The sequence below is a fragment of the Rattus norvegicus genome, chromosome 14 (assembly GCF_021556685.1).
Source record: "Rattus norvegicus strain SHRSP/BbbUtx chromosome 14, alternate assembly SHRSP_T2T, whole genome shotgun sequence".
Classification (NCBI taxonomy): domain Eukaryota; kingdom Metazoa; phylum Chordata; class Mammalia; order Rodentia; family Muridae; genus Rattus; species Rattus norvegicus.
The window spans coordinates 107,510,808-107,532,902 of NC_141547.1; the positions used below are offsets into that span (position 1 = coordinate 107,510,808).

Here is a 22,095-nt window from a genome sequence, read left to right on the forward strand (position 1 = left end):
AATTTTCAAATAGAATTTACTTGGCCTTGGAATATATTAAAAATTCAAACAACCTTAAGAAGATTGACAAAAATTGGTTTCATATGTAATGATTTGAAAATGTAAGTGGATATTTTTAAGTGAGTAAAGATACCAGATGCATGTAGCAAGTATGTTCAGTCACTAGTATTTAATTAAAGCCCATATAATGTCTTTAAAAATGTTTTCTTCTGTATATTTCTTAAGGTGGCATGTAGTAAGAGTTTCTTTCGTTATAAAGGGGACAGTGGATTAGCTGCAGAAATCTTGATTTTTTTTTTTAAATAGAGGTCTAGATTGCTTTATACCTAATGGAAACTAAAATAAATAATTAGAATATTGTTTTTTACTATCAATTGATACATGCTCATTTAAGAGTAATGTCAAATAATATAATTGGTTTTACCAAATAAGTAATTGATTATTGATTTATAAAGTAAAAATATAATTTATGATTAGATGGAATAAATAATTCTTAAGTTAAAAACTTTATACCATAGTTAATATTATTAAAGACGTTATTGATCTTCCTGGTACAATTGATTTCATGTTTTGGAGTTTCTATAATATTATTTTGTTAAAAAAATACTTATTTACTAAGATGAAATTCAGTATCTGACAATTTATCCTTTAAAGTGTACAATTGAATAGGTTTTTAGGTTGTGCAGTAATTATGTGGAAAAGTACAATAACTGAATAAAAGTGTCTTTGATCATCTTCTTTGCCCTCAGATCTTAGCAATGGCTAATCTCTTATATTTCCATGGGTTTGCCTATTTTTGACACTCATATAACTAGAACATATAATGTATAGCCTTCTTGTTTAGCATGATGTATTCCAGGTTTCTCCATGTTATATAGCATGTAACTGGTATCTTATGGATGACAAAAGCAGTAACTTATAACCTATAAAAAGACAAACTTACAGAAAGTTAAAGAATAAAAGGGCTAAGTCTGACAGGCTGAATCTTCCACAAGGTGGAAGGAGAGAACCTTCTCATTCAAGTTGTCCTCTGACTTGCATTTGTACATTGTGACACTCAACTTCCCTCCTTGAAGAAATAAATAAATGGGACAAAAAATACATAGAGGCTAATAATATACAAATAAGAGTAGCACTTCTTAGTATTTGAAAATAAATCAATGACATTTTAACCTCTTAAATTGTTTTGTATATGACTACCTTTTAAAAATTATTTACTATTAGTGTATAGTGCGTTGTGTGCTGTGCACACATATGCCATAGTGTAATGGTTTGCATAGGCTTGGTCCAGGGAGTGGCACTATTAGAAGGTGTGGCCTTGTGGGAGGAAGTGTGTCACTGTGGGGTGGGCTTGGAGACCCTCTTCCTACCTGCCTAAGGATGCTCAGTCTGTTCCTGGCTTCCGTCGGGTGAAGATGTAGAACTCAGCTCCTCCTGCACCATGCCTGCCTGGATGCTGTCGTGCTCCTGCCTTGATGATAATGGACTGAACTTCTGAACCTGTAAGCCAACCCCAAATAAAGCTTTCCACTGCTTTCCAAATCCAAAGTCCTAAAGTCCACATTCATCCAAACAAAAGCATGGTCAGGCCTATCACAGCAATACCCTCAGGCCCTGGTACCAACTTCTGTCTTAGGATTTTATTGCTGTGAACAGACACCATGACCAATGTAAGTTTTAGAAAAGACAACATTTAACTGGGGCTGCCTAATAGGTTCAGAGGTTCAGTCCATTATCATCAAGGCGGGAGCATGGCAGCATTGCAGCATCCAGGCAGGCATGGTGCAGGAGGAGCTGAGTTCTACATCTTCACCCGAAGGAAGCCAGGAACAGACTGAATATCCTAGGAGGAGCATTTTCTCCAACAAGGCCACACCTTCTAATAGTGCTGCTTCCTGGGCCAAGCATATGCAAACCTTCACACATAGTGTACATATAAAAATCAGAGGAGGAACTGGTTCTTTCATGATGTGGATCCTGGAGATCAAGCTCAGGTTGTTACACATGAGAGCAGTACTCATTTTACCTGTTGTGCTATCTTGCTGGCCATAGATAGACACCTTTATTCTCTGCGGGATGTTATAATCTTTCAGCAGGGCAGTTCGGCAGTAGATATCAGGGAAATTAAGGACTGTATTTTCCTTTTAGAAACATTTTCCAGTCATATAATTAATACAGGCTTTTTAATAATGACTTCACTAAATAAAGCATTATTCATTATATTAAAAACTGAAACCTACTTAATAAATTTTATTTCTTTTTTTTTTTTTTTGGTTCTTTTTTTCGGAGCTGGGGACCAAACCCAGGGCCTTGCGCTTCCTAGGCAAGTGCTCTACCACTGAGCTAAATCCCCAACCCCATTTTATTTCTTTAATCAAAGGAAATACCTCTGCCATTAAGAGTTTTGTGGGTTTTGGATACAGGAAAGCAGATGAGTATATATATATATGTGTGTGTGTGTGTGTGTGTGTGTGTGTGTGTGTGTGTGTGTGTGTGTGTACTTTATACAGTACATTCTTTTATTAGAACAGAAGGCAGAAAATAGTAAGGATGGCTTACTTTAAGAAGGTTGGCTGTGATGGAGATACAGAAGAGATAAAGCAATTCAAAGAGGAAGAATTAATAAAAATTGAGATATTGCTGAACACGGTAGTACATGCCTTTAATTTGAGCACTTGAAGGGCAGACATAGGTGAATCTCACTGAGGCTAGCTAGCTTGTTCTACATAGTGAGTTCCTGACTAGCCAGCATTACACAGTGAGTCATTGTGTGTGTGTATATATATGTGTATATATATTTGTGTATATGTATGTTCATATGTTACAATGTGTTAAGCAATATGAAGTAGAGATTTTAGGTATACATATGGCAAATTGTAAGTGTATGGTTTTCTTTAGGCCATTTTAAATGTAGAAAATAGTTTGGAATCCTTATAGCAACTGTTCATACACAGTATTTGATAAAAACATCATTCATGCTTACTTGCTGTTGATTATGCAGAGTAGGAGAGGACAAAGAAGGGTGATCTAGGGAAGATGAAATAGAAAGTATATATGAGGAACAGTCAAAGCGTGTGCCTGGATAGGGATAATGACTGAACTATAATAAAAAAGATTAAAGAATTTTTAAAAAGTCTATAATAAACTATAGGACAATAGTTACTGCATAAGTCTTTTAATGTCATTGGTGGAAGTTTGATAGCATCTAATCCCCTATTCACAGTATCTTTTTCTTGCTTTATTCCTTCCCTGTGTTATTAGTTATGGCTAATAACTCCATTCACTTTGGGTTTTGTTTTGTAACAATATACTACTGTAAAATCCTGGAAATTGCTGCAAAGATCAAGCTGAGCTTGAACTCAGAGATTTACTTGCCTCTGCCTTCTTAGTGCTGGGATTAAATAGAGGTGTCCAACAAAGATTACTTATTTTTACTTATACTTCTCTGCAAGTGTGTATATTATTGATGTGTACTAGTTTCTGCAGAGGCTAGAAGGCATTGGATTCCTTAGAAATGGAGCTACAGAAAGCTGTGAGCTACCATGCTGGTGCTGGATACTTAACCCTTGCCCTCTGCAGCACAGCAACTGCTCTTAGCTGCTGAGCCATCTGCAACACGCAGTTAAGAAACAGTCATCTGTGTGTATTAATGTTGTGATGATCGCAGATTCTGTAAGCAGTACATCTATTCTTTAATAAATATCTTTTCGCATTCAAGGGAAGAAAAGACTGAGCAGTTACTGGACTGTAAACAAGAACTTGAACAAATGGAAGTGGAATTGAAGAGGCTGCAACAGGAGGTTGGTACTTAGATTGGTTTTGGTTTTGGTTTTGGTTTTTTTTTTTTTTTTTATTTTGTACCTAGATTGTTTATACTGAAGTGTGAAGTAGTTGGAAATTGAGTTTCCTCCTTGTAATTTATGACCATGACTTCAATACTTTAAGCCCAGTTACCTCATATATTTGCGTAAAGTCAAATAACTTTTTATTACTTTTATCAAAATGCAGAGCCAAAGCTAGAAATCAAGATCTTTAGACTTTTGTCCTTACTATACAAAATCTTCCAGGATTCAAAGTAATCTTTCTGTACTGGAGTAGTTCCAAGTCCCTCTATTTTATGTATTACCTAAGCACCTCTGTGAACTATAAATTGATCTGCTTATAGGTTTTAGCTCTCCCCATAGTGATTATATTAGATTGTATATATCAAAATGTTTTCATGCATTAGTCTCCTTTTTTACATCATCTTGAGTCAAGTGGTAATAAGATTTTTTTTGAGCAATAGAGAAGAAGAGAACAGAGTAGAGTGAGTATAAGAATAAAAGAGACTGGTAAATACGGTCAAATTATAAACATGTAAATTGCCACAACATATTGGGCAGGAGGGGAGCAAGCCTTTTTTTTTTTTTTTTTTTTATTATTAACTTGAGTATTTCTTATTTACATTTCGAGTGTTATTCCCTTTCCCGGTTTCCGGGCCATCATCCCCTAATCCCTCCCCCTCCCCTTCTTTATGAGTGTTCCCCTCCTCATCCTCCCCCCATTGCTGCCCTCCCCCCAACAATCATGTTCACTGGGGGTTCAGTCTTAGCAGGACCCAGAGCTTCCCCTTCCACTGGTGCTCTTACTAGGATATTCATTGCTACCTATGAGGTCAGAGTCCAGGGTCAGTCCATGTATAGTCTTTGGGTAGTGGCTTAGTCCCTGGAAGCTCTAGTTGCTTGGCATTGTTGTTCATAAGGGGTCTCGAGCCCCTTCAAGCTCTTCCAGTTCTTTCTCTGATTCCTTCAACGGGGGTCCCATTCTCAGTTCAGTGGTTTGCTGCTGGCATTCGCCTATGTATTTGCTGTGTTCTGGCTGTGTCTCTCAGGAGAGATCTACATCCGGTTCCTGTCAGCCTGCACTTCTTTGCTTCATCCATCTTATCTAGTTTGGTGGCTGTATATGTATGGTCCACATGTGGGGCAGGCTCTGAATGGGTGTTCCTTCAGTCTCTGCTCTAAGCTTTGCCTCCGTATTCCCTCCCAAGGGTATTCTTGTTCCCCTTTTAAAGAAGGAGTGAAGCATCCACATTTTAGTCATCCTTCTTGAGTTTCATGTGTTCTGTGTATCTAGGGTAATTCGAGCATTTGGGCTAATAGCCACTTATCAATGAGTGCATACCAAGTATGTTTTTCTGTGATTGGATTACCTCACTCAGGATGATATTTTCCAGTTCCATCCATTTGCCTATGGATTTCATAAAGTCATTGTTTTTGATAGCTGAGTAGTATTCCATTGTGTAGATGTACCACATTTTCTGTATCTAATTTGTTGATTCTTGATCTTAGAGCATAAGCCATTGGTGTTCTGTTCAGGAAATTTCCCCCAGTGCCTATATGTTTGAGACTTTCCCACGCTTTTTCTGATATTCATTTGAGTATATCTGGTTTTATGTGGAAGTCCTTGATCCACTTGAACTTAAGCTTTGTACAGGGGAATAAGAATGGATCAATTTGCATTCTTTTACCTGCTGACCTCCACTTGAACCATCACCATTTGTTGAAAATGCTATCTTTTTTCCACTGGATGGTTTTAGCTCCTTTGTCAAAGACCCAGTGACCATAGGTGTGTGGGTTCATTTCTGGGTCTTCAATTCTATTCCATTTATCTACCTGTCTCTGTACCAATACCATACAGTTTTTATCACGTTTGCTCTAGAATACAGCTTGAGGTCAGGGATGGTGATTCCCCAGATGTTCTTTTATTGCTGAGTATAGTTTGCTGTCCTGGGTTTTTTGTTATTCGAAATGAATTTGCAAATTGCTCTTTCTAACTCTGAAGAATTGAGTTGGAATTTTGGTGGGAATTGCATTAAATCTGTAGATTGCTTTTGGCAAAATGGCCATTTTTACTACATGAGTCCTGCCAATCCATGAGCATGGTAAGTCTTTCCATCCTCAGATCTTCTTCAGTTTCTTTCTTAAGAGACTTGAAATTTGGGGTTGGGGATTTAGCTCAGTGGTAGAGTGCTTGCCTAGGAAGCGCAAGGCCCTGGGTTCGGTCCCCAGCTCCGAAAAAAAGAACCAAAAAAAAAAAAAAAGAGACTTGAAATTCTTGTCATACAGGTCCTTCACTTGCTTGGTTAGAGTCACACCTACGTACTTTATGTTACTATTATGAAGGGTGGCTTTTCCCTAATTTCTTTCTCAGCCTGTTTATCCTTTGGGTAGAAGAAGGCTACTGATTTGTTTGAGTTAATTTTTTATCCAGTCACTATTGCATTGTTTATCAGGCTTAGTAGTTTTCTGGTAGAACTTTTGAGTTCATTTAAGTAAACGATCATATCGTCTGCAAAGTGATGTTTTGACTTCTTCCTTTCTAATTTGTATCCTTTTGTTGTCTGGTTGCTCTGGATAGGACATTGAGTACTATATTTAATAAGTAGGGAGAGAATTGGCAGCTTTGTCTAGTCCCTGATTTAGTGGGATTGCTTCAACAAGTTTCTCTACATTTAGTCTGATGTTTGCTGCTGGTTTGCTGTATATTGCTTTTACTATATTTAGGTATGGGCCTTGAATGCCTGATCCTTCTGAGACTTTTGACATGAAGGGGTGTTGAATTTTTTTCAGATGCTTTCTCAGCATCTGATGAGATGGTCATGTGGTTTTTTTCTTTTGAGTCTTTTTACATAGTGGATTACATTGATGGATTTCCATATATTGAAACATCCCTGCATCCCTGGGATGAAACCTACTTGATCATGATGGATGATCATTTTGATGTGTTTTTGGATTCCGTTTGGAAGAATTTTATTGAGTATTTTTGCTTCAATATTCATCAGGGAAATTAGTCTGAAGTTCTCTTTCTTTGTTGGGTCTTTGTGTGGTTTAGGTATAAGAGTAATTGTGGCTTCATAGAAGGAATTCAGTAGCACTCCGTATATTTCGATTTTGTGGAATAGTTTGGACAGTATTGGTATGAGGTCTTCTATGAAGGTCTGATAGAATTCTGCACTAAACCCGTCTGGACCTGGGCTCTTTTCGGTTGGGAGACTTTTAATAACTGCTTCTATTTTTTTAGGAGTTATGGGGTTGTTTAGATGGTTTATCTGATCTTGATTTAACTTTGGTACCTGGTATCTGTCTAGAAAATTTTCCATTTCATCCAGATTTTCTAGTTTTATTGAATATAGGCTTTTGTAGTAATATCTGATTTTTTTTTTTGCATTTTCCTAGATTATGTTGTTGTCTCCCTTTTCATGTCTTAATTTATTTCGATACATTCTCTGTGCCCTCTGCTTAGTCTGGCTAAGGGTTTATCTATCTTGTTGATATTGTCAAAGAACCAGCTTCTGATTTTCTTGATTCTTTGTATAGTTGTTTTTGTTTCTACTTGGTTGATCTCAGCCCTGACTTTCATTATTTCCTGCCTTCTGCTCCTCTTGAGTATTTTTGCTTCTTTTTGTTCTAGAGCTTTTATGTGTGCTGTCAAGCTGCTAGTGTATGTCCTCTCCAGTTTCCTTTTGGAGGCACTCAGAGCTATGAGTTTTCCTCTTAGCCCTGGTTTCATTATATCCCATAAGTTTGAGTATGTTGTATCTTCATTTTCATTAAATTTTAATAAGCCTTTAATTCCTTTATTTCTTTCTTGACCAAGTTATCATTGAGTAGAGCGTTGTTCAACTTCCATGTATATGTGGGCTTTCTGTTTTTTTGTTATTATTGAAGACCAGCTTTAGTCCCTGGTGATCTAGGGCTTGTAGATAGGATGTATGGGATTATTTCAGACTTCTTTTACCTGTTGAGGATTGTTTTGTAATCGATTATATGGTTAGTTTTGGAGAAAGTACCATGAGGTGCTGAGAAGAAGTAAATTCTTTTGTTTTAGGATGAAGTATTCTATAAATGTCTGTTAAATTCATTTGGTTCATAACTTCTGTTAGTTTCTCTATGTCTCTGATTAGTTTCTGTTTCCATGATCTGTCCATTGATGAGAGTGGGGTGTTGAAATCTCCTACTATTATTGTGCGAGGTGCAATGTGTGCTGTGAGCTTTATTCTTTTATGAATGTAGGTGCCTTTGTGTTTGGAGCATAGATATTCAGGATTGAGAGTTCATCTTAGTGTATTTTTCCTTTGAAGAATATGAAGTGTCCTTCCTTATCTTTTTTGATAACTTTAGGTTGAAATGCAATTTTATTTGATATTAAAATGGCTACTCCAGCTTTTTTGGGACCATTTGCTTGGAAAATTGTTTTCCAGCCTTTTACTCCGAGGTAGTATCTCTTTGTCTCTTCCTGTGTGCAGCAAAATGCTGGGTCCTCCTATGTATCCAGTCTGTTAGTCTGTGTCTTCTTAGTGGGGAATTGAGTCCATTGACGTTAAGAGGTATTAAGGAATAGTGATTAGTCTTTCCTGTTATTTTTGTTGTTAGAGGTGGAATTATGTTTGTGTGTCTCTCTTTTGGTTCTGTAGCAGGGAGATCACTTTTTTGCTTTTTCTAGGGTGTAGTTTCCCTCCTTGTGTTGTTTGTGTTTTCCATCTATTATCTTTGGAGGGCTTGATTTGTGGAAAGATATTATGTAAATTTGATTTTATCATGGAATTTCTTGGTTTCTCCATCTCTATTAATTGAGAGTGTTGCTGGATATAGTAGTCTGGGCTGGCATTTGTGTTCTCTTAGGGTCTGTATGACATCTGCCCAGGGTCTTCTTGCTTTTATAGTCTCTGTTGAGAAGTCAGGTGTAATTCTGATAGGTCTGCCTTTATATGTTACTTGACATTTTTCCCTTACTGCCTTTAATGTTCTTTCTTTTTTTTGTGTGTTTGGTGTTTTGACTATTATGAGACGGGAGGAATTTTTTTTCTGGTCCAATCTATTTGGAGTTCTGCAGGCTTCTTGTATGATTATGGGCATCTCTTGCTTTAGGTTGGGGAAGTTTTCCTCTATGATTTTGTTGAAGATTTTTCCTGGCCCTTTAAGTTGGGAATATTCATTTTCTTCTATATCTATTACCCTTAGGTTTGATCTTCTCATTGTGTCCTGTATTTCCTGGATGTTTTTTGTTAGGAGCTTTTTGCATTTTCCATTATCTTTGAAAGTTGTGTCACTGTTTTCTATGGTATCTTATGCCCCTGAGATTCTCTCTTCTATGTCTTGTATTCTGTTGGTGAAGCTTGTGTCTATGACTCCTGATATCTTTCCTAGGTTTTCTTATCTCCAAGGTTGTCTCCCCTTGTGATTTCTTTATTGTTTCTATTTCCATTTTTAAATCCTGCGTGGTTTTGTCCAATTCCTTCATCTGTTTGGTTGTGTTTTCCTGTAATTCTTTAAGGGATTTTTCTGTTTCCTCTTTATCGTCTTCTACTTGTTTACCTGTGTTGTCCTGTATTTCTTTAAAGGAGTTTATTATGTCCTTCTTAAAGTCCTCTGTCATCATCATGAGGTGTGATTTTAAATACAAATCTTACTTTTCTAGTGTGTTTGGATATCCAATTTTTGCTTTGGTGGTGGAACTGGGCTTTGATGATGCCAAGGAGTCTTGGTTTCTATTCCACAGGTTCTTGCACTTGACTCTTGCCGTCAGGTTGTCTCTGGAGTTAGTTTGTCTTGCTGTGTCCGACAGTGGCTTGAGTGTTCTGTAAGCCTGTGTGTCAGCACTACCATAGACCTGTTTTCTTTCAGCTGGATCTGGGAACAGAGACCTGCACCTGGGTTTACGTTCCCTGAAGCCTCCAGATGGGTAGCTTAGAGCAGAAGAGTTAGTCTCACCTCTGCTCTCAGATGTATCAGAGCTCCTCTTGACTGGCTTTTAGCTTCTGGTTGCTCACTGCTTCTGTACTCCTGTATTCAGAGGGCACTAGGCAGGCTCTTCTTTGGCTAGGAATGTTAGCAAAAGTGGTGGTCTCCCCTGAGCTCTCATGATTGTCTGAACTTCTGAGAGTACAGTTCTCTCTCCCATGGGAATTGGGTACAACAGAGCTGTGGGAGTGCTTCAGCTCCAGGGGCTGGCAGGTACCAAAAGTGTCCTGTCCCAGATTCCTCCTGCCTTTGTGTGCCCTGAGGCCACCAGGCTGCTGCTTTGAGCAGAAAAGTCGGTCTTTCTTACTTCTGCTCTCAGGTGTGTCTGAGCTCCTGGCTTTTGGCTTTGAGCTCTGGGCACAGGCAGAAACCAAAAAGGTCCTGCCCCTGACTGCTCCTAGTTTCCTGTGCCCAGCAGGCACAGAGGGCACTAGGCAGGTTTCTCTTGGGTCAGGAATGTGAGCAGAAGTGGTTATCTCTTCTGAGCTCTCAGGATTTTCCACACTTCTGAGATTCCAGCTTTCTTCCCCACGGGATTTTGATACAGAGAGTTGTAGGACTGGTTCAGTTCCTAAACTTTTAATCACTATGTCGTTGTCCTTTATTTGGGTATCTAGGTCATAAATGACAAGGATTGGAGTAAGGCTAGTAGTTTCCCCTAACTACCTTAGCCTGCCCTTTTGATGGCAAGAGCTGTATCCAAGATCATAAACTGAGACTATCCTTGATGAGTGAGCCAGGGAGGGGTCATTTTAAGTTTTACATGCTCTGGCTCTTATTCCACTTCTCAATAAAGAGAGGTGTGTGTGTGTGTGTGTGTGTGTGTGTGTGTGTGTGTGTCTGTGTGTCTGTGTGTCTGTGTGTGTCTGTGTGTGTGTGGAGAGAGAGAGAGTGTGTGTGTGTGTAGAGAGAGAGAGAGAGAGTGTGTGTGTGTGGAGAGAGAGAGTGTGTGTGTGTGTGTGTGTGTGTGTGGAGAGAGAGAGAGAATGTGTGTGTGTGTGGAGAGAGTGAGAGAGAGTGTGTGTGCATGAGAGAGAGAGAGCGCGCGAATGTATGTGTGTGCAATATATGTATATATACATGTATATATATGTATATGTACATATATATATATAGAATATGTGTGTGGTAGGTCACATATTTGGTTAAAGACATTTCTCTAAAATAGTTATCATATCACTTATCTCTTCGATATACTTATTATCTCGAATTTTAAAGCTAAACCTTTAAAATATATATTAATTTTGTGTGTCTGGATATTTGCCTCATGTATGCCTATGTACCACTTGAGTGCAGTGCTCCCAGAGGCCAGAAGCAAGTGACAGATCCCTTGGAACTGGTGTTACAAATGGGTTTTACCCAACATGTTCATGGTAGGAATTGAACCAGGTCCTCTGGAAGAGCAGGCAGTGCTCTTAACGGTTCTTAGCCATCCCTACAGTTAACTTTTAAACTTTAATTTAATTATGAATGTTGTATAAAGTAGACGTTAACTTAATTTTCAATGCATTTAAAAAATTGCTATTACAGAACATTTTGTAAATATTTGTATATAAACATATTTTTAAAACCCTTTTGTACTTGGTTCAGGGAAAAGGCTTCGCTTGTCTTCATTTTTTAAGAAACAATTATTCTTTATATATAATACAATTTTCTTTTAAAATATATATTATATTTTATTAAATTAATGAACTTGTTTGGACAAAGAATGGCTTAAAAGGGAAAGTTTATATTCGAGACATTATTTATATTTATATTTATATTTAGAACATGAATTTGCTTTCGGATGCTCGATCTGCTAGAATGTACCGAGACGAATTGGATGCCCTCCGAGAGAAAGCAGTCAGAGTTGATAAGCTTGAAAGTGAACTCTGTAGATATAAAGAGAGACTACATGATATTGAATTTTATAAGGCAAGAGTTGAGGTATGTTGCATAATTATTCATACCTTTTTAAAAATGCTAAGATTTTCAAAACACATTTTATAAACAAAGGAACTTAATCTAGTGGTAACATTAAGTTCTTTGGGTTATTTTAACTGTCTTCACACATTATTAAGCTTAATGACTCCTTCAAACCACTCTTATTCCTCCACCCACCCCATATCTACAGTTTAGTTTTGAAGCCATAGAAGACTTGAACAACTCCTCTAACACTCAAAATTCTTAGCTCTGTTAATTTCAAGCTTGTTCCCAGAAATAATGGAAAATGTTTTTATGATTATTGGGTTTTTTCATATTAGGATATTGAGGTAATTGAAGGCTTTGTATATATAGTTGAATTAAGAAAAACTTCTTTTTTGTCTGAGTTTAACAGCCCTTGCATTCCGCATTTCTGTTAACTTCCTTATTTTCAGCAAACATGAGATATTAAGTTTCTGTATGAGAAGGAAAGAGAGTATGTGGAATGAAGAAATGAAAACAAGAAAGGGTAGGTCAGATGGCTCAGTGGGTTAAAGACACCTCCTGCAAAGGCTCATGTTTAGAGTTTAATTCCAAGGACCTACGTGGTGGAAAGCTGGGCCAACCTCTGCAGGTTTCCTCTGGCTCCAGTGGTGCTGTAGAATGTGCCCTACACATACACAAATAAATAAATACTGCAATTTCAACATGAGAAAATAGAACATTTGTCATTTATTCCTTTTACTAATCATTCATTTATTATTCTACTGAAACTTGAAAATTCTAATATACGTGTGTAGACACACATATGACCATGTATAATATTCATATTATGTCTGTCATGGATATCATTGTCTTAAAGCATGACAGTATATACCTGTTACCCCAGCTCAGGAGATGCAGGTGGAAAGATCACTGTTTGAGACCATTTTTGAATACATAGTGAAATCCTATCTCAGAACCCAGCAGAATGATGTATTTTCTCTAGACTTTATAAACAACAGACATATTATTTAGCACAATAACAATTGTGAATACCTGCTTCAAAATTATATAAAAGGATTTCCTCAAATGGTTTATTTGGTATTTATCTTGAGGACTGAAGATTAAGCTTAGTATTGGATATCTTGCCACACGTACACTATGCTTTGGATTTTAGCTCCAATACAAGAAAGAAATGAAGGCACAGTGGTGCATGCCTTGAAACCTGGCACTCTAGAAGCAGAAACAGGTGAATCTTTGTGAGTTTAAGGCAATCCTAGTTTACTTAGTGAATTCTAGGCCAGCCAGGCCATATATTGAGACCCTAACTCAAAGAAAGAAGGGAGGGGGCAGGGAAAAAAAGAATCTGAGAGATTGCAACAGATTGTGTAGGCTTATAAAGTCCCAGCACACTAAGAGGCAGACACAAGAAACATCACAAGTTTGTAGACAGCCTGGGCTTATTGGCTGTGTTTCAAAATAATTATAAATTAAATTGACAGGAGTCTTGTTTTATCATTTATTTGAGTGGGTCGTAGTTTCATATTGTAAAAACCTAGAACAAGTCACTTTCAAGTTACTCCTCTATAGAGGTAAAATTTTAAATCTCTTTCAGTCCAAGTAAGTGTTATTTGCTTGAAGTTTTGTATCTCTGAACCTTGTGACCCACTTAAATGTATTCCATCATTTCCCTGTGAAGTCCCAGTGGTATTAGGTTTACATATTTTGAATGTATAATATGTTTAATTCTGGGGCAGGGAGTAGAAAGTAAGTGAAGCCAAAAAAAAAAAAAAAAAAAGAACAACTGTTTAGTGCTCAGTAGCTTTACTCTTACATGAGAATGTTATTAAGAATGGTGTAATGTGTTTATTTGTAATGATGAATTTTTACCTCCTAAGCTTCAAAAAACAGATATTAGCACATTTCTAATTAATTTTTTAAAACCTACTTTAAATGTTTATAGGAATTAAAAGAAGATAATCAAGTTTTATTAGAAACAAAAACTATGCTGGAAGACCAACTAGAAGGAACTCGGGCTCGTTCTGACAAATTACATGAATTAGAAAAAGAGAATTTACAATTAAAGGCTAAATTGCATGATATGGAAATGGTAAGATTTATGGAATTCATCAATTTTCCTGGTTTCTAAGGAAGAATTCTTCGATTCACATTCCTTGATTCAGCTAAATTCCCTATAATGACCAGAATGGCTAGAGTATTTAGTAAGGCTTTAACATCGACTAGATAGCTCAATATTTTAAAATATTTCTACCATTACATAAAATATACAGTAATTTTTGCCTTTATAAAGCAGTAAATCTATTTTACAAGCATGTCTTTTAGAATACAAAAACATTACAGCTATAATTTATCAGTGACCATAAATATTTTGTTAAATGACTGAAATCGTGAGGATGAAGATTTTCATTTTGTCCCTAAAGATTATTTATATCCAAGAATATATGTACAAATTGAACTTGACAGGCTTTAAAAAAAAAAAAGGACACAGTCTTGGGCCAGTGGGTAACAAGGAGGGGATTTAGGGGAAGGGAAAAGAAGAGTGAAAACAGCCAGAACATGTCATAGAAATTCTCAAAGAACTAAGTTTTTAAGAAACTTAGTGGGGACGTTCGTATGGAGACGGTGCAAGGTTGGTGGGAAGGGTAGCGGGAGGCAATATGGAATGTGGAACCCTTGGTGGGTGGACAGGAAGAATCAATCAATCTGGAGTGTAAAAATATTTTTTTTAAAGATCATTTTAAAAGGATGTCAGGCTGATCAATATTGTCATTGTCAATGATCAATATTGATCAGTGGTGATTACAATAAGTATTGCCTTAAGGAGAAAATGTTAAGGAAGTAAAAACATTCAGTTTAAACTAAGTAAAAATAAATGAATAATGGATGGAAATTGCACTATTTCTTAGCTTTCTTTCCCCATTCTGTATAATCGAAAAGGAGCGAGATATGGATAGAAAGAAGATTGAAGAATTAATGGAAGAAAATATGACTCTGGAAATGGCACAGAAACAAAGTATGGATGAGTCATTGCACCTTGGCTGGGAGCTGGAACAGATATCCAGAACTAGTGAACTTGCTGAAGGTAGTCTCAGTTTCGTTTTCTTTAAGTGGATTAATAAATAAACAAAGGTTATATTTTCCCTAGCTAAGATCCCACAAGATAAGCAGTTGTCTCCAAAATTATTGTCTCAGGTTAATATCTTGTTTTTAATTTTTTATGACTTAAAAAATCTATTTTATATGTTCGTGGAGAAGGGCTTTTTGAAAACCTGAATTCTGTCTCTTTTCTGTTCCAAATTCTATCAAGTAATTCTATTATAGCTTCATTTAGTATTTAACACAAATTATTATATACATAAGACAATGTACAGCTCTTTAGAAGTATACAATTAGTCTAAAGCAAAACTTCAGTTTTGTGAATTCATTAACAGGTTTGGATTGTTGGTTAGGCAGTATTTTAAGTTACTGTCATAAGAGATAGAATACTAATTTATTGGTTTATCCTGAGAACAATAGTCATCCATTAAGTAAAACAGTTGTTTTATCTGATCAATATGTCTTTGAATACAGAGAAATCAAACTAGGAAGTCAAAAACATAGTAAGACCTTAAAGGTGAATATCAAGGGTTTTCTTGGCTAGGGCTGTTTTCTTAACAGTAAATAAATAAATTATCCATACCAGCTGATTCCTTGCTGGGGATAATGAGAGACTACTAAATAATTTTGTAACTTCTTTCTGGGTGTGATAGCACATACCGTTCATCCCAGGACTCACTAGGTAGATAGAGGCAGGCAGATTCTGAGTTTGAAGCCAGCATGGTTGTCTTGTTAGGGTTTTACTGCTGTGAACAGACACCATGACCAAGGCAACGCTTAATAAAGACAACATTTAATTAGGGCTGGTTTACAGATTTAGAGGTTCAGTTCATTACCATCAAGGTGGGAACATGGCAGCATCCAGGCAGGCATGGTGCAGGAGGAGCTGAGAGTTCTACATCTTCATCTGAAGGCTCCTAGCAGAAGACTGACTTCCATACATCCAGGAAGAGGGTCATAAAACACACCCCCACAGTGACACACCTACTCCAACAGGGCCACACTTTAAAATATTGCCAATCTCTGCCAAGAATATACAAACCATCACAGTGGTCTACATAGTTAGACCCTGTGTTAAAAATAAATAAATAAATATATTTGTATTTTGCTCTTTGTCCCCAGGCCCTTTCTTAAAAAATTAAATTCATTACATTTGTTTGCTTTATAAGCTTTGGTGTGCTAATACATTTTGTTCATTATAGCCAGGTCAAAAATTTATTCAAAATAAATTAGTTCTACAATTTCCAAATGACATAGTATTAGATTATTTTACCTGGATTTTTGAGCAAATATTTTTAAACACTTATCAAATGTTGCCACAATACCATCAGGTAACAGATAAACAAAGAACATAGATATAAGCTTTGAAAGAATTTCTAGTTTAGTGCTTATAATTAGTTATACAGATAGACGGTTCATCCTGTATGTTATCAAAGTTTTTCTGGTTTTATACTTGATAACCTAATAATAAAATCCTAGTGTCTTATGTACTGACTAAATAATAAGTAGAGAATTCATAGAAATATATTAAAGTATTTGTGTAACTTTTTTATTTGATATTTTTTATTTACATTTCAAATGTTATCCCCCTTTCCTGGTTTCCCATCCATAAGCCCCCTATCCTATCCCTCCCCCTTCTTCTGTGAGGGTGTTTCCCAACCCAACCAGCCACCCTTTGATCCATTAGGACTTGAGCATTTTACAAGGAGGTGACAATGGGTCGATTTGCACTCTTCTAAGTACTGACCTCCAGTTGAACCAGCACCATTTGTTGAAAATGCTGTTCCTTTTTCCACTGCATGGTTTTAGCTCCTTTGTCAAAGATCAAGTGACCATAGGTGTGTGGGTTCATTTCTTAGTCTTCACTTCTATCCACTGATCTACCTGCCTGTCTCTGTACCAATACTGTACAGTTTTTTTTATCAATATTGCTCTGTAATACAGCTTGAGGTCAGGGATGATGATTCCCCCAGAAGTTCTTTTATTGTTGAGGGTAGTTTTTGCTGTCCTGGGTTTTTTTTTATTCCATATGAATTTGCAAATTGCTCTTTCTAACTCTGAGGAATTGAGTTGGAATTTTGATGGGGAATGCATTGACTCTGTAGGTTGCTTTTGGCAAGATGGCCATTTTTACTACATTAATCCTGCCAATCCATGAGCATGGGAGGTATTTCCATCTTCTGAGATCTTCTTTAATTTCTTTCTTCAGAGACTTGAAGTTCTTGTCATACAGATCTTTCATTTGCTTGGTTAGAGTCACTCTGCAGTATTTTATGTTACTTGTGACTATTGTGAAGGGTGTCATTTCCCTAATTTCTTTCTTAGCCTGTTTATCCTTTGGGTAGAGGAAGGCTACTGATTTGTTTGAGTTAATTTTATATCCAGCCACTTTGCTGAAGTTGTTTATCAGGCTTAGTAGTTTTCTGGTGGAACTTTTGGGGTCACTTAAGTATACTATATCATCTGAAAATAGTGATAATTTGACTTCTTCCTTTCCAGTGTGTATCCCTCTGACCTCCTTTTGTTGTCTGATTGCTCTGGGTAGGACATTGAGTACTATATTGAATAAGTAGAGAGAGAGTGGGCAGCCTTGATTTAGTGTGATTGCTTCATGTTTCTCTCCATTTAATTTGATGTTGGCTACTGGTTTGCTGTATTGTTTTTACTATATTTAGGTATGGGCCTTGAATTCCTGATCTTTCCTAGACTTTTAACATGAAGGGGTGTTGAATCTTGTCAAATGCTTTCTCAGCATCTGATGAGATGATCGTGTGTTTTTTTTTCCTTTGAGTTGGTTTATATAATTTTGAATTGTACTTCTGTTAATTGTGTTACAAAGAAAGCAGCTAAGACTTCAGTTTTCTGCTAGTAAAAAAACCTGTATGTGTTTCCTTACCTATATGTGAAGGACAGAGTATATGGTGATTTGAATGAAAATGTACCTTAAAACTGTAAGTTTAAAAGCAACAACAACAACAACAACAACAACAACAACAAAAAATTAGCTGAAGAGATGGCTCAGTGGTTAAGAGCACTGACTGCTCTTCTCGAGGTCCTGAGTTCAAAACCTAGCAACAACATGGTAGCTCACAGCCATCTGCAGTGAGATCTGATCCCCTCTCCTGGTGTGTCTGAAGACAGCTACAGTGTCCTCATATGTAATAAAATTAGTGCAGTAAAGATGAGTTATATAAAGTCAAAATAGTATCTTCATATATTAAGAATAGATTTGAGGCAGATCTTCCTGGTTGCTGCCGCCGCAGAGAGCTCGTGGGCAGCACCCCGCGAGCAAACTTGAGCCTCGGGACCACAGGTAAGACCAACTTTTCTGCTGCAAGAGACCTGCCTGGTGAACTCGGGACACATAGAGGCAGAATTCCTCTAGGACCAGGCACTCCCTGTGTTTACCGGGAGTCCCACACCTGCGGATCCCGGCCTGCAGCAGCTCTCTGCTCCCAGACCCCGTGGGAGAGAGACCTCACTGACTGGTCAGGTGGGCACTCATGAGGCTGCAGAGCGGAAGAGACCACCAACACTGCCCACCCCTGCCCACATCCCTGGCCCAAGAGGAAACTGTATAAGGCCACTGGGTTCCCGTGGGGGAGGGCCCAGGAGCGGCAGGACCCCTGCGCCTGAGACACCGCCGGAACATGAAGGAACAGGCCGGATAAACAGTTCTCTGCACCCAAATCCCGTGGGAGGGAGAGCTAAATCTTCAGAGAGGCAGACACGCCTGGGAAACTAGGAGAGACTGCACTCTGCACACATTACTGATTCCAGAGGAAAACACCAAACGCCATCTGGAACCCTGGTGCACGAACTCCTGGAAACGGCGGCGCAGATCTTCCTGGTTGCTGCCGCCCCAGAGAGCTCGTGGGCAGCACCCCGCGAGCAAACTTGAGCCTTGGGACCACAGGTAAGACCAACTTTTCTGCTGCAAGAAAGCTGCCTGGTGAACTCAAGACACAGGCCCACAGGAACAGCTGAAGACCTGTAGAGAGGAAAAACTACACGCCGGAAAGCAGAACACTCTGTCCCCATAACTGGCTGAAAGAAAACAGGAAAAAGGTCTATACAGCACTCCTGACACACAGGCTTATAGGACAGTCTAGCCACTGTCAGAAATAGCAGAACAAAGTAACACTAGAGATAATCTGATGGCGAGAGGCAAGCGCAGGAACCCAATCAACAGAAACCAAGACTACATGGCACCATCGGAGCCCAATTCTCCCATCAAAACAAACATGGAATATCCAAAACACCAGAAAAGCAAGATCTAGTTTCAAAATCATATTTGATCATGATGCTGGAGAACTTCAAGAAAGACGTGAAGAATTCCCTTAGAGAACAAGTAGAAGCCTACAGAGAGAAATCGCAAAAATCCCTGAAAGAATTCCAGGAAATCATAAATAAACAAGTAGAAGCCCATAGAGAGGAGTCACAAAAATCCCTGAAAGAATTCCAGGAAAACACAATCAAACAGCTGAAGGAATTAAAAATGGAAATAGAAGCAATCAAGAAAGAACACATGGAAACAACCCTGGATATAGAAAACCAAAAGAGACAAGGAGCTGTAGATACGAGCTTCACCAACAGAATACAAGAGATGGAAGAGAGAATCTCAGGAGCAGAAGATTCCATAGAAATCATTGACTCAACTGTCAAAGATAATGTAAAGGGGAAAAAGCTACTGGTCCAAAACATACAGGAAATCCAGGACTCAATGAGAAGATCAAACCTAAGGATAATAGGTATAGAAGAGAGTGAAGACTCCCAGCTCAAAGGACCAGTAAATATCTTCAACAAAGTCATAGAAGAAAACTTCCCTAACCTAAAGAAAGAGATACCCTTAGGCATACAAGAAGCCTACAGAACTCCAAATAGATTGGACCAGAAAAGAAAGACCTCCCGTCACATAATAGTCAAAACACCAAACGCACAAAATAAAGAAAGAATATTAAAAGCAGTAAGGGAAAAAGGTCAAGTAACATATAAAGGCAGACCTATCAGAATCACAACAGACTTTTCTCCAGAAACTATGAAGGCCAGAAGATCCTGGACTGATGTCATACAGACCCTAAGAGAACACAAATGCCAGCCCAGGTTACTGTATCCTGCAAAACTCTCAATTAACATAGATGGAGAAACCAAGATATTCCATGACAAAACCAAATTTACACAATATCTTTCTACAAAACCAGCACTACAATGGATAATAAATGGTAAAGCCCAACATAAGGAGGCAAGCTATACCCTAGAAGAAGCAAGAAACTAATCGTCTTGGCAACAAAACAAAGAGAAGAAAAGCACACAAACATAACCTCACATCCAAATATGAATATAACAGGAAGCAATAATCATTATTCCTTAATATCTCTCAACATCAATGGCCTCAACTCCCCAATAAAAAGACACAGATTAACAAACTGGATACGCAACGAGGACCCTGCATTCTGCTGCCTACAGGAAACACACCTCAGAGACAAAGACAAACACTACCTCAGAGTGAAAGGCTGGAAAACAACTTTCCAAGCAAATGGTCAGAAGAAGCAAGCAGGAGTAGCCATTCTAATATCAAATAAAATCAATTTTCAACCAAAAGTCATCAAAAAAGATAAGGAAGGACACTTCATATTCATCAAAGGAAAAATCCACCAACATGAACTCTCAATCCTAAATATCTATGCCCCAAATACAAGGGCACCTACATACGTAAAAGAAACCTTACTAAAGCTCAAAACACACATTGCACCTCACACAATAATAGTAGGAGATTTCAACACCCCACTCTCATCAATGGACAGATCATGGAAACAGAAATTAAACAGAGACGTAGACAGACTAAGAGAAGTCATGAGCCAAATGGACTTAACAGATATTTATAGAACATTCTATCCTAAAGCAAAAGGATATACCTTCTCAGCTCCTCATGGTACTTTCTCCAAAATTGACCATATAATTGGTCAAAAAACGGGCCTCAACAGGTACAGAAAGATAGAAATAATCCCATGCGTGCTATCAGAACACCACGGCCTAAAACTGGTCTTCAGTAACAATAAGGGAAGAATGCCCACATATACGTAGAAATTGAACAATGCTCTACTCAATGATAACCTGGTCAAGGAAGAAATAAAGAAAGAAATTAAAGACTTTTTAGAATTTAATGAAAATGAAGGTACAACATACCCAAACTTATGGGACACAATGAAAGCTGTTCTAAGAGGAAATCTGATAGCGCTGAGTGCCTGCAGAAAGAAACAGGAAAGAGCATATGTCAGCAGGTTGACAGCACACCTAAAAGCTCTAGAGCAAAAAGAAGCAAATACACCCAGGAGGAGTAGAAGGCAGGAAATAATCAAACTCAGAGCTGAAATCAACCAAGTAGAAACAAAAAGGACCATAGAAAGAATCAACAGAACCAAGAGTTGGTTCTTTGAGAAAATCAACAAGATAGATAAACCCTTAGCCAGACTAACGAGAGGACACAGAGAGTGCGTCCAAATTAACAAAATCAGAAATGAAAAGGGAGACATAACTACAGATTCAGAGGAAATTCAAAAAATCATCAGATCTTACTATAAAAGCCTATATTCAACAAAACTTGAAAATCTGCAGGAAATGGACAATTTCCTAGACAGATACCAGGTACCGAAGTTAAATCAGGAACAGATAAACCAGTTAAACAACCCCATAACTCCTAAGGAAATAGAAGCAGTCATTAAAGGTCTCCCAACCAAAAAGACCGAAGGTCCAGATGGGTTTAGTGCAGAATTCTATCAGACCTTCATAGAAGACCTCATACCAATATTATCCAAACTATTCCACAAAATTGAAACAGATGGATCACTACCAAATTCCTTCTACGAAGCCACAATTACTCTTATACCTAAACCACAAAGACCCAACAAAGAAAGAGAACTTCAGACCAATTTCCCTTATGAATATCGACGCAAAAATACTCAATAAAAGTCCTGGAAAGAATAGGAATTCAAGGCCCATACCTAAACATAGTAAAAGCCATATACAGCAAACCAGTTGCTAACATTATACTAAATGGAGAGAAACTTGAAGCAATCCCACTAAAATCAGGGACTAGACAAGGCTGCCCACTCTCTCCCTACTTATTCAATATAGTTCTTGAAGTTCTAGCCAGAGCAATCAGACAACAAAAGGAGGTCAAGGGGATACAGATCGGAAAAGAAGAAGTCAAAATATCACTATTTGCAGATGATATGATAGTATATTTAAGTGATCCCAAAAGTTCCACCAGAGAACTACTAAAGCTGATAAACAACTTCAGCAAAGTGGCTGG

The 22,095-nt window shown here is 37.7% G+C and overlaps 1 protein-coding gene across 4 annotated transcripts in view; it reads left to right on the plus strand.

Annotated features, from left to right (window-relative positions):
- Ccdc88a (coiled-coil and HOOK domain protein 88A) overlaps positions 1 to 22,095 on the plus strand; it is a 154,720-nt gene that overhangs the window by 70,674 nt on the left and 61,951 nt on the right. For all 4 annotated transcript variants that reach the window (XM_087583636.1, XM_087583637.1, XM_087583635.1 and 1 more), the window contains 4 exon segments: positions 3,719 to 3,800; positions 11,550 to 11,708; positions 13,630 to 13,776; positions 14,625 to 14,769. In XM_087583636.1, coding sequence (XP_087439762.1) covers positions 3,719 to 3,800; positions 11,550 to 11,708; positions 13,630 to 13,776; positions 14,625 to 14,769 — 533 coding nt within the window.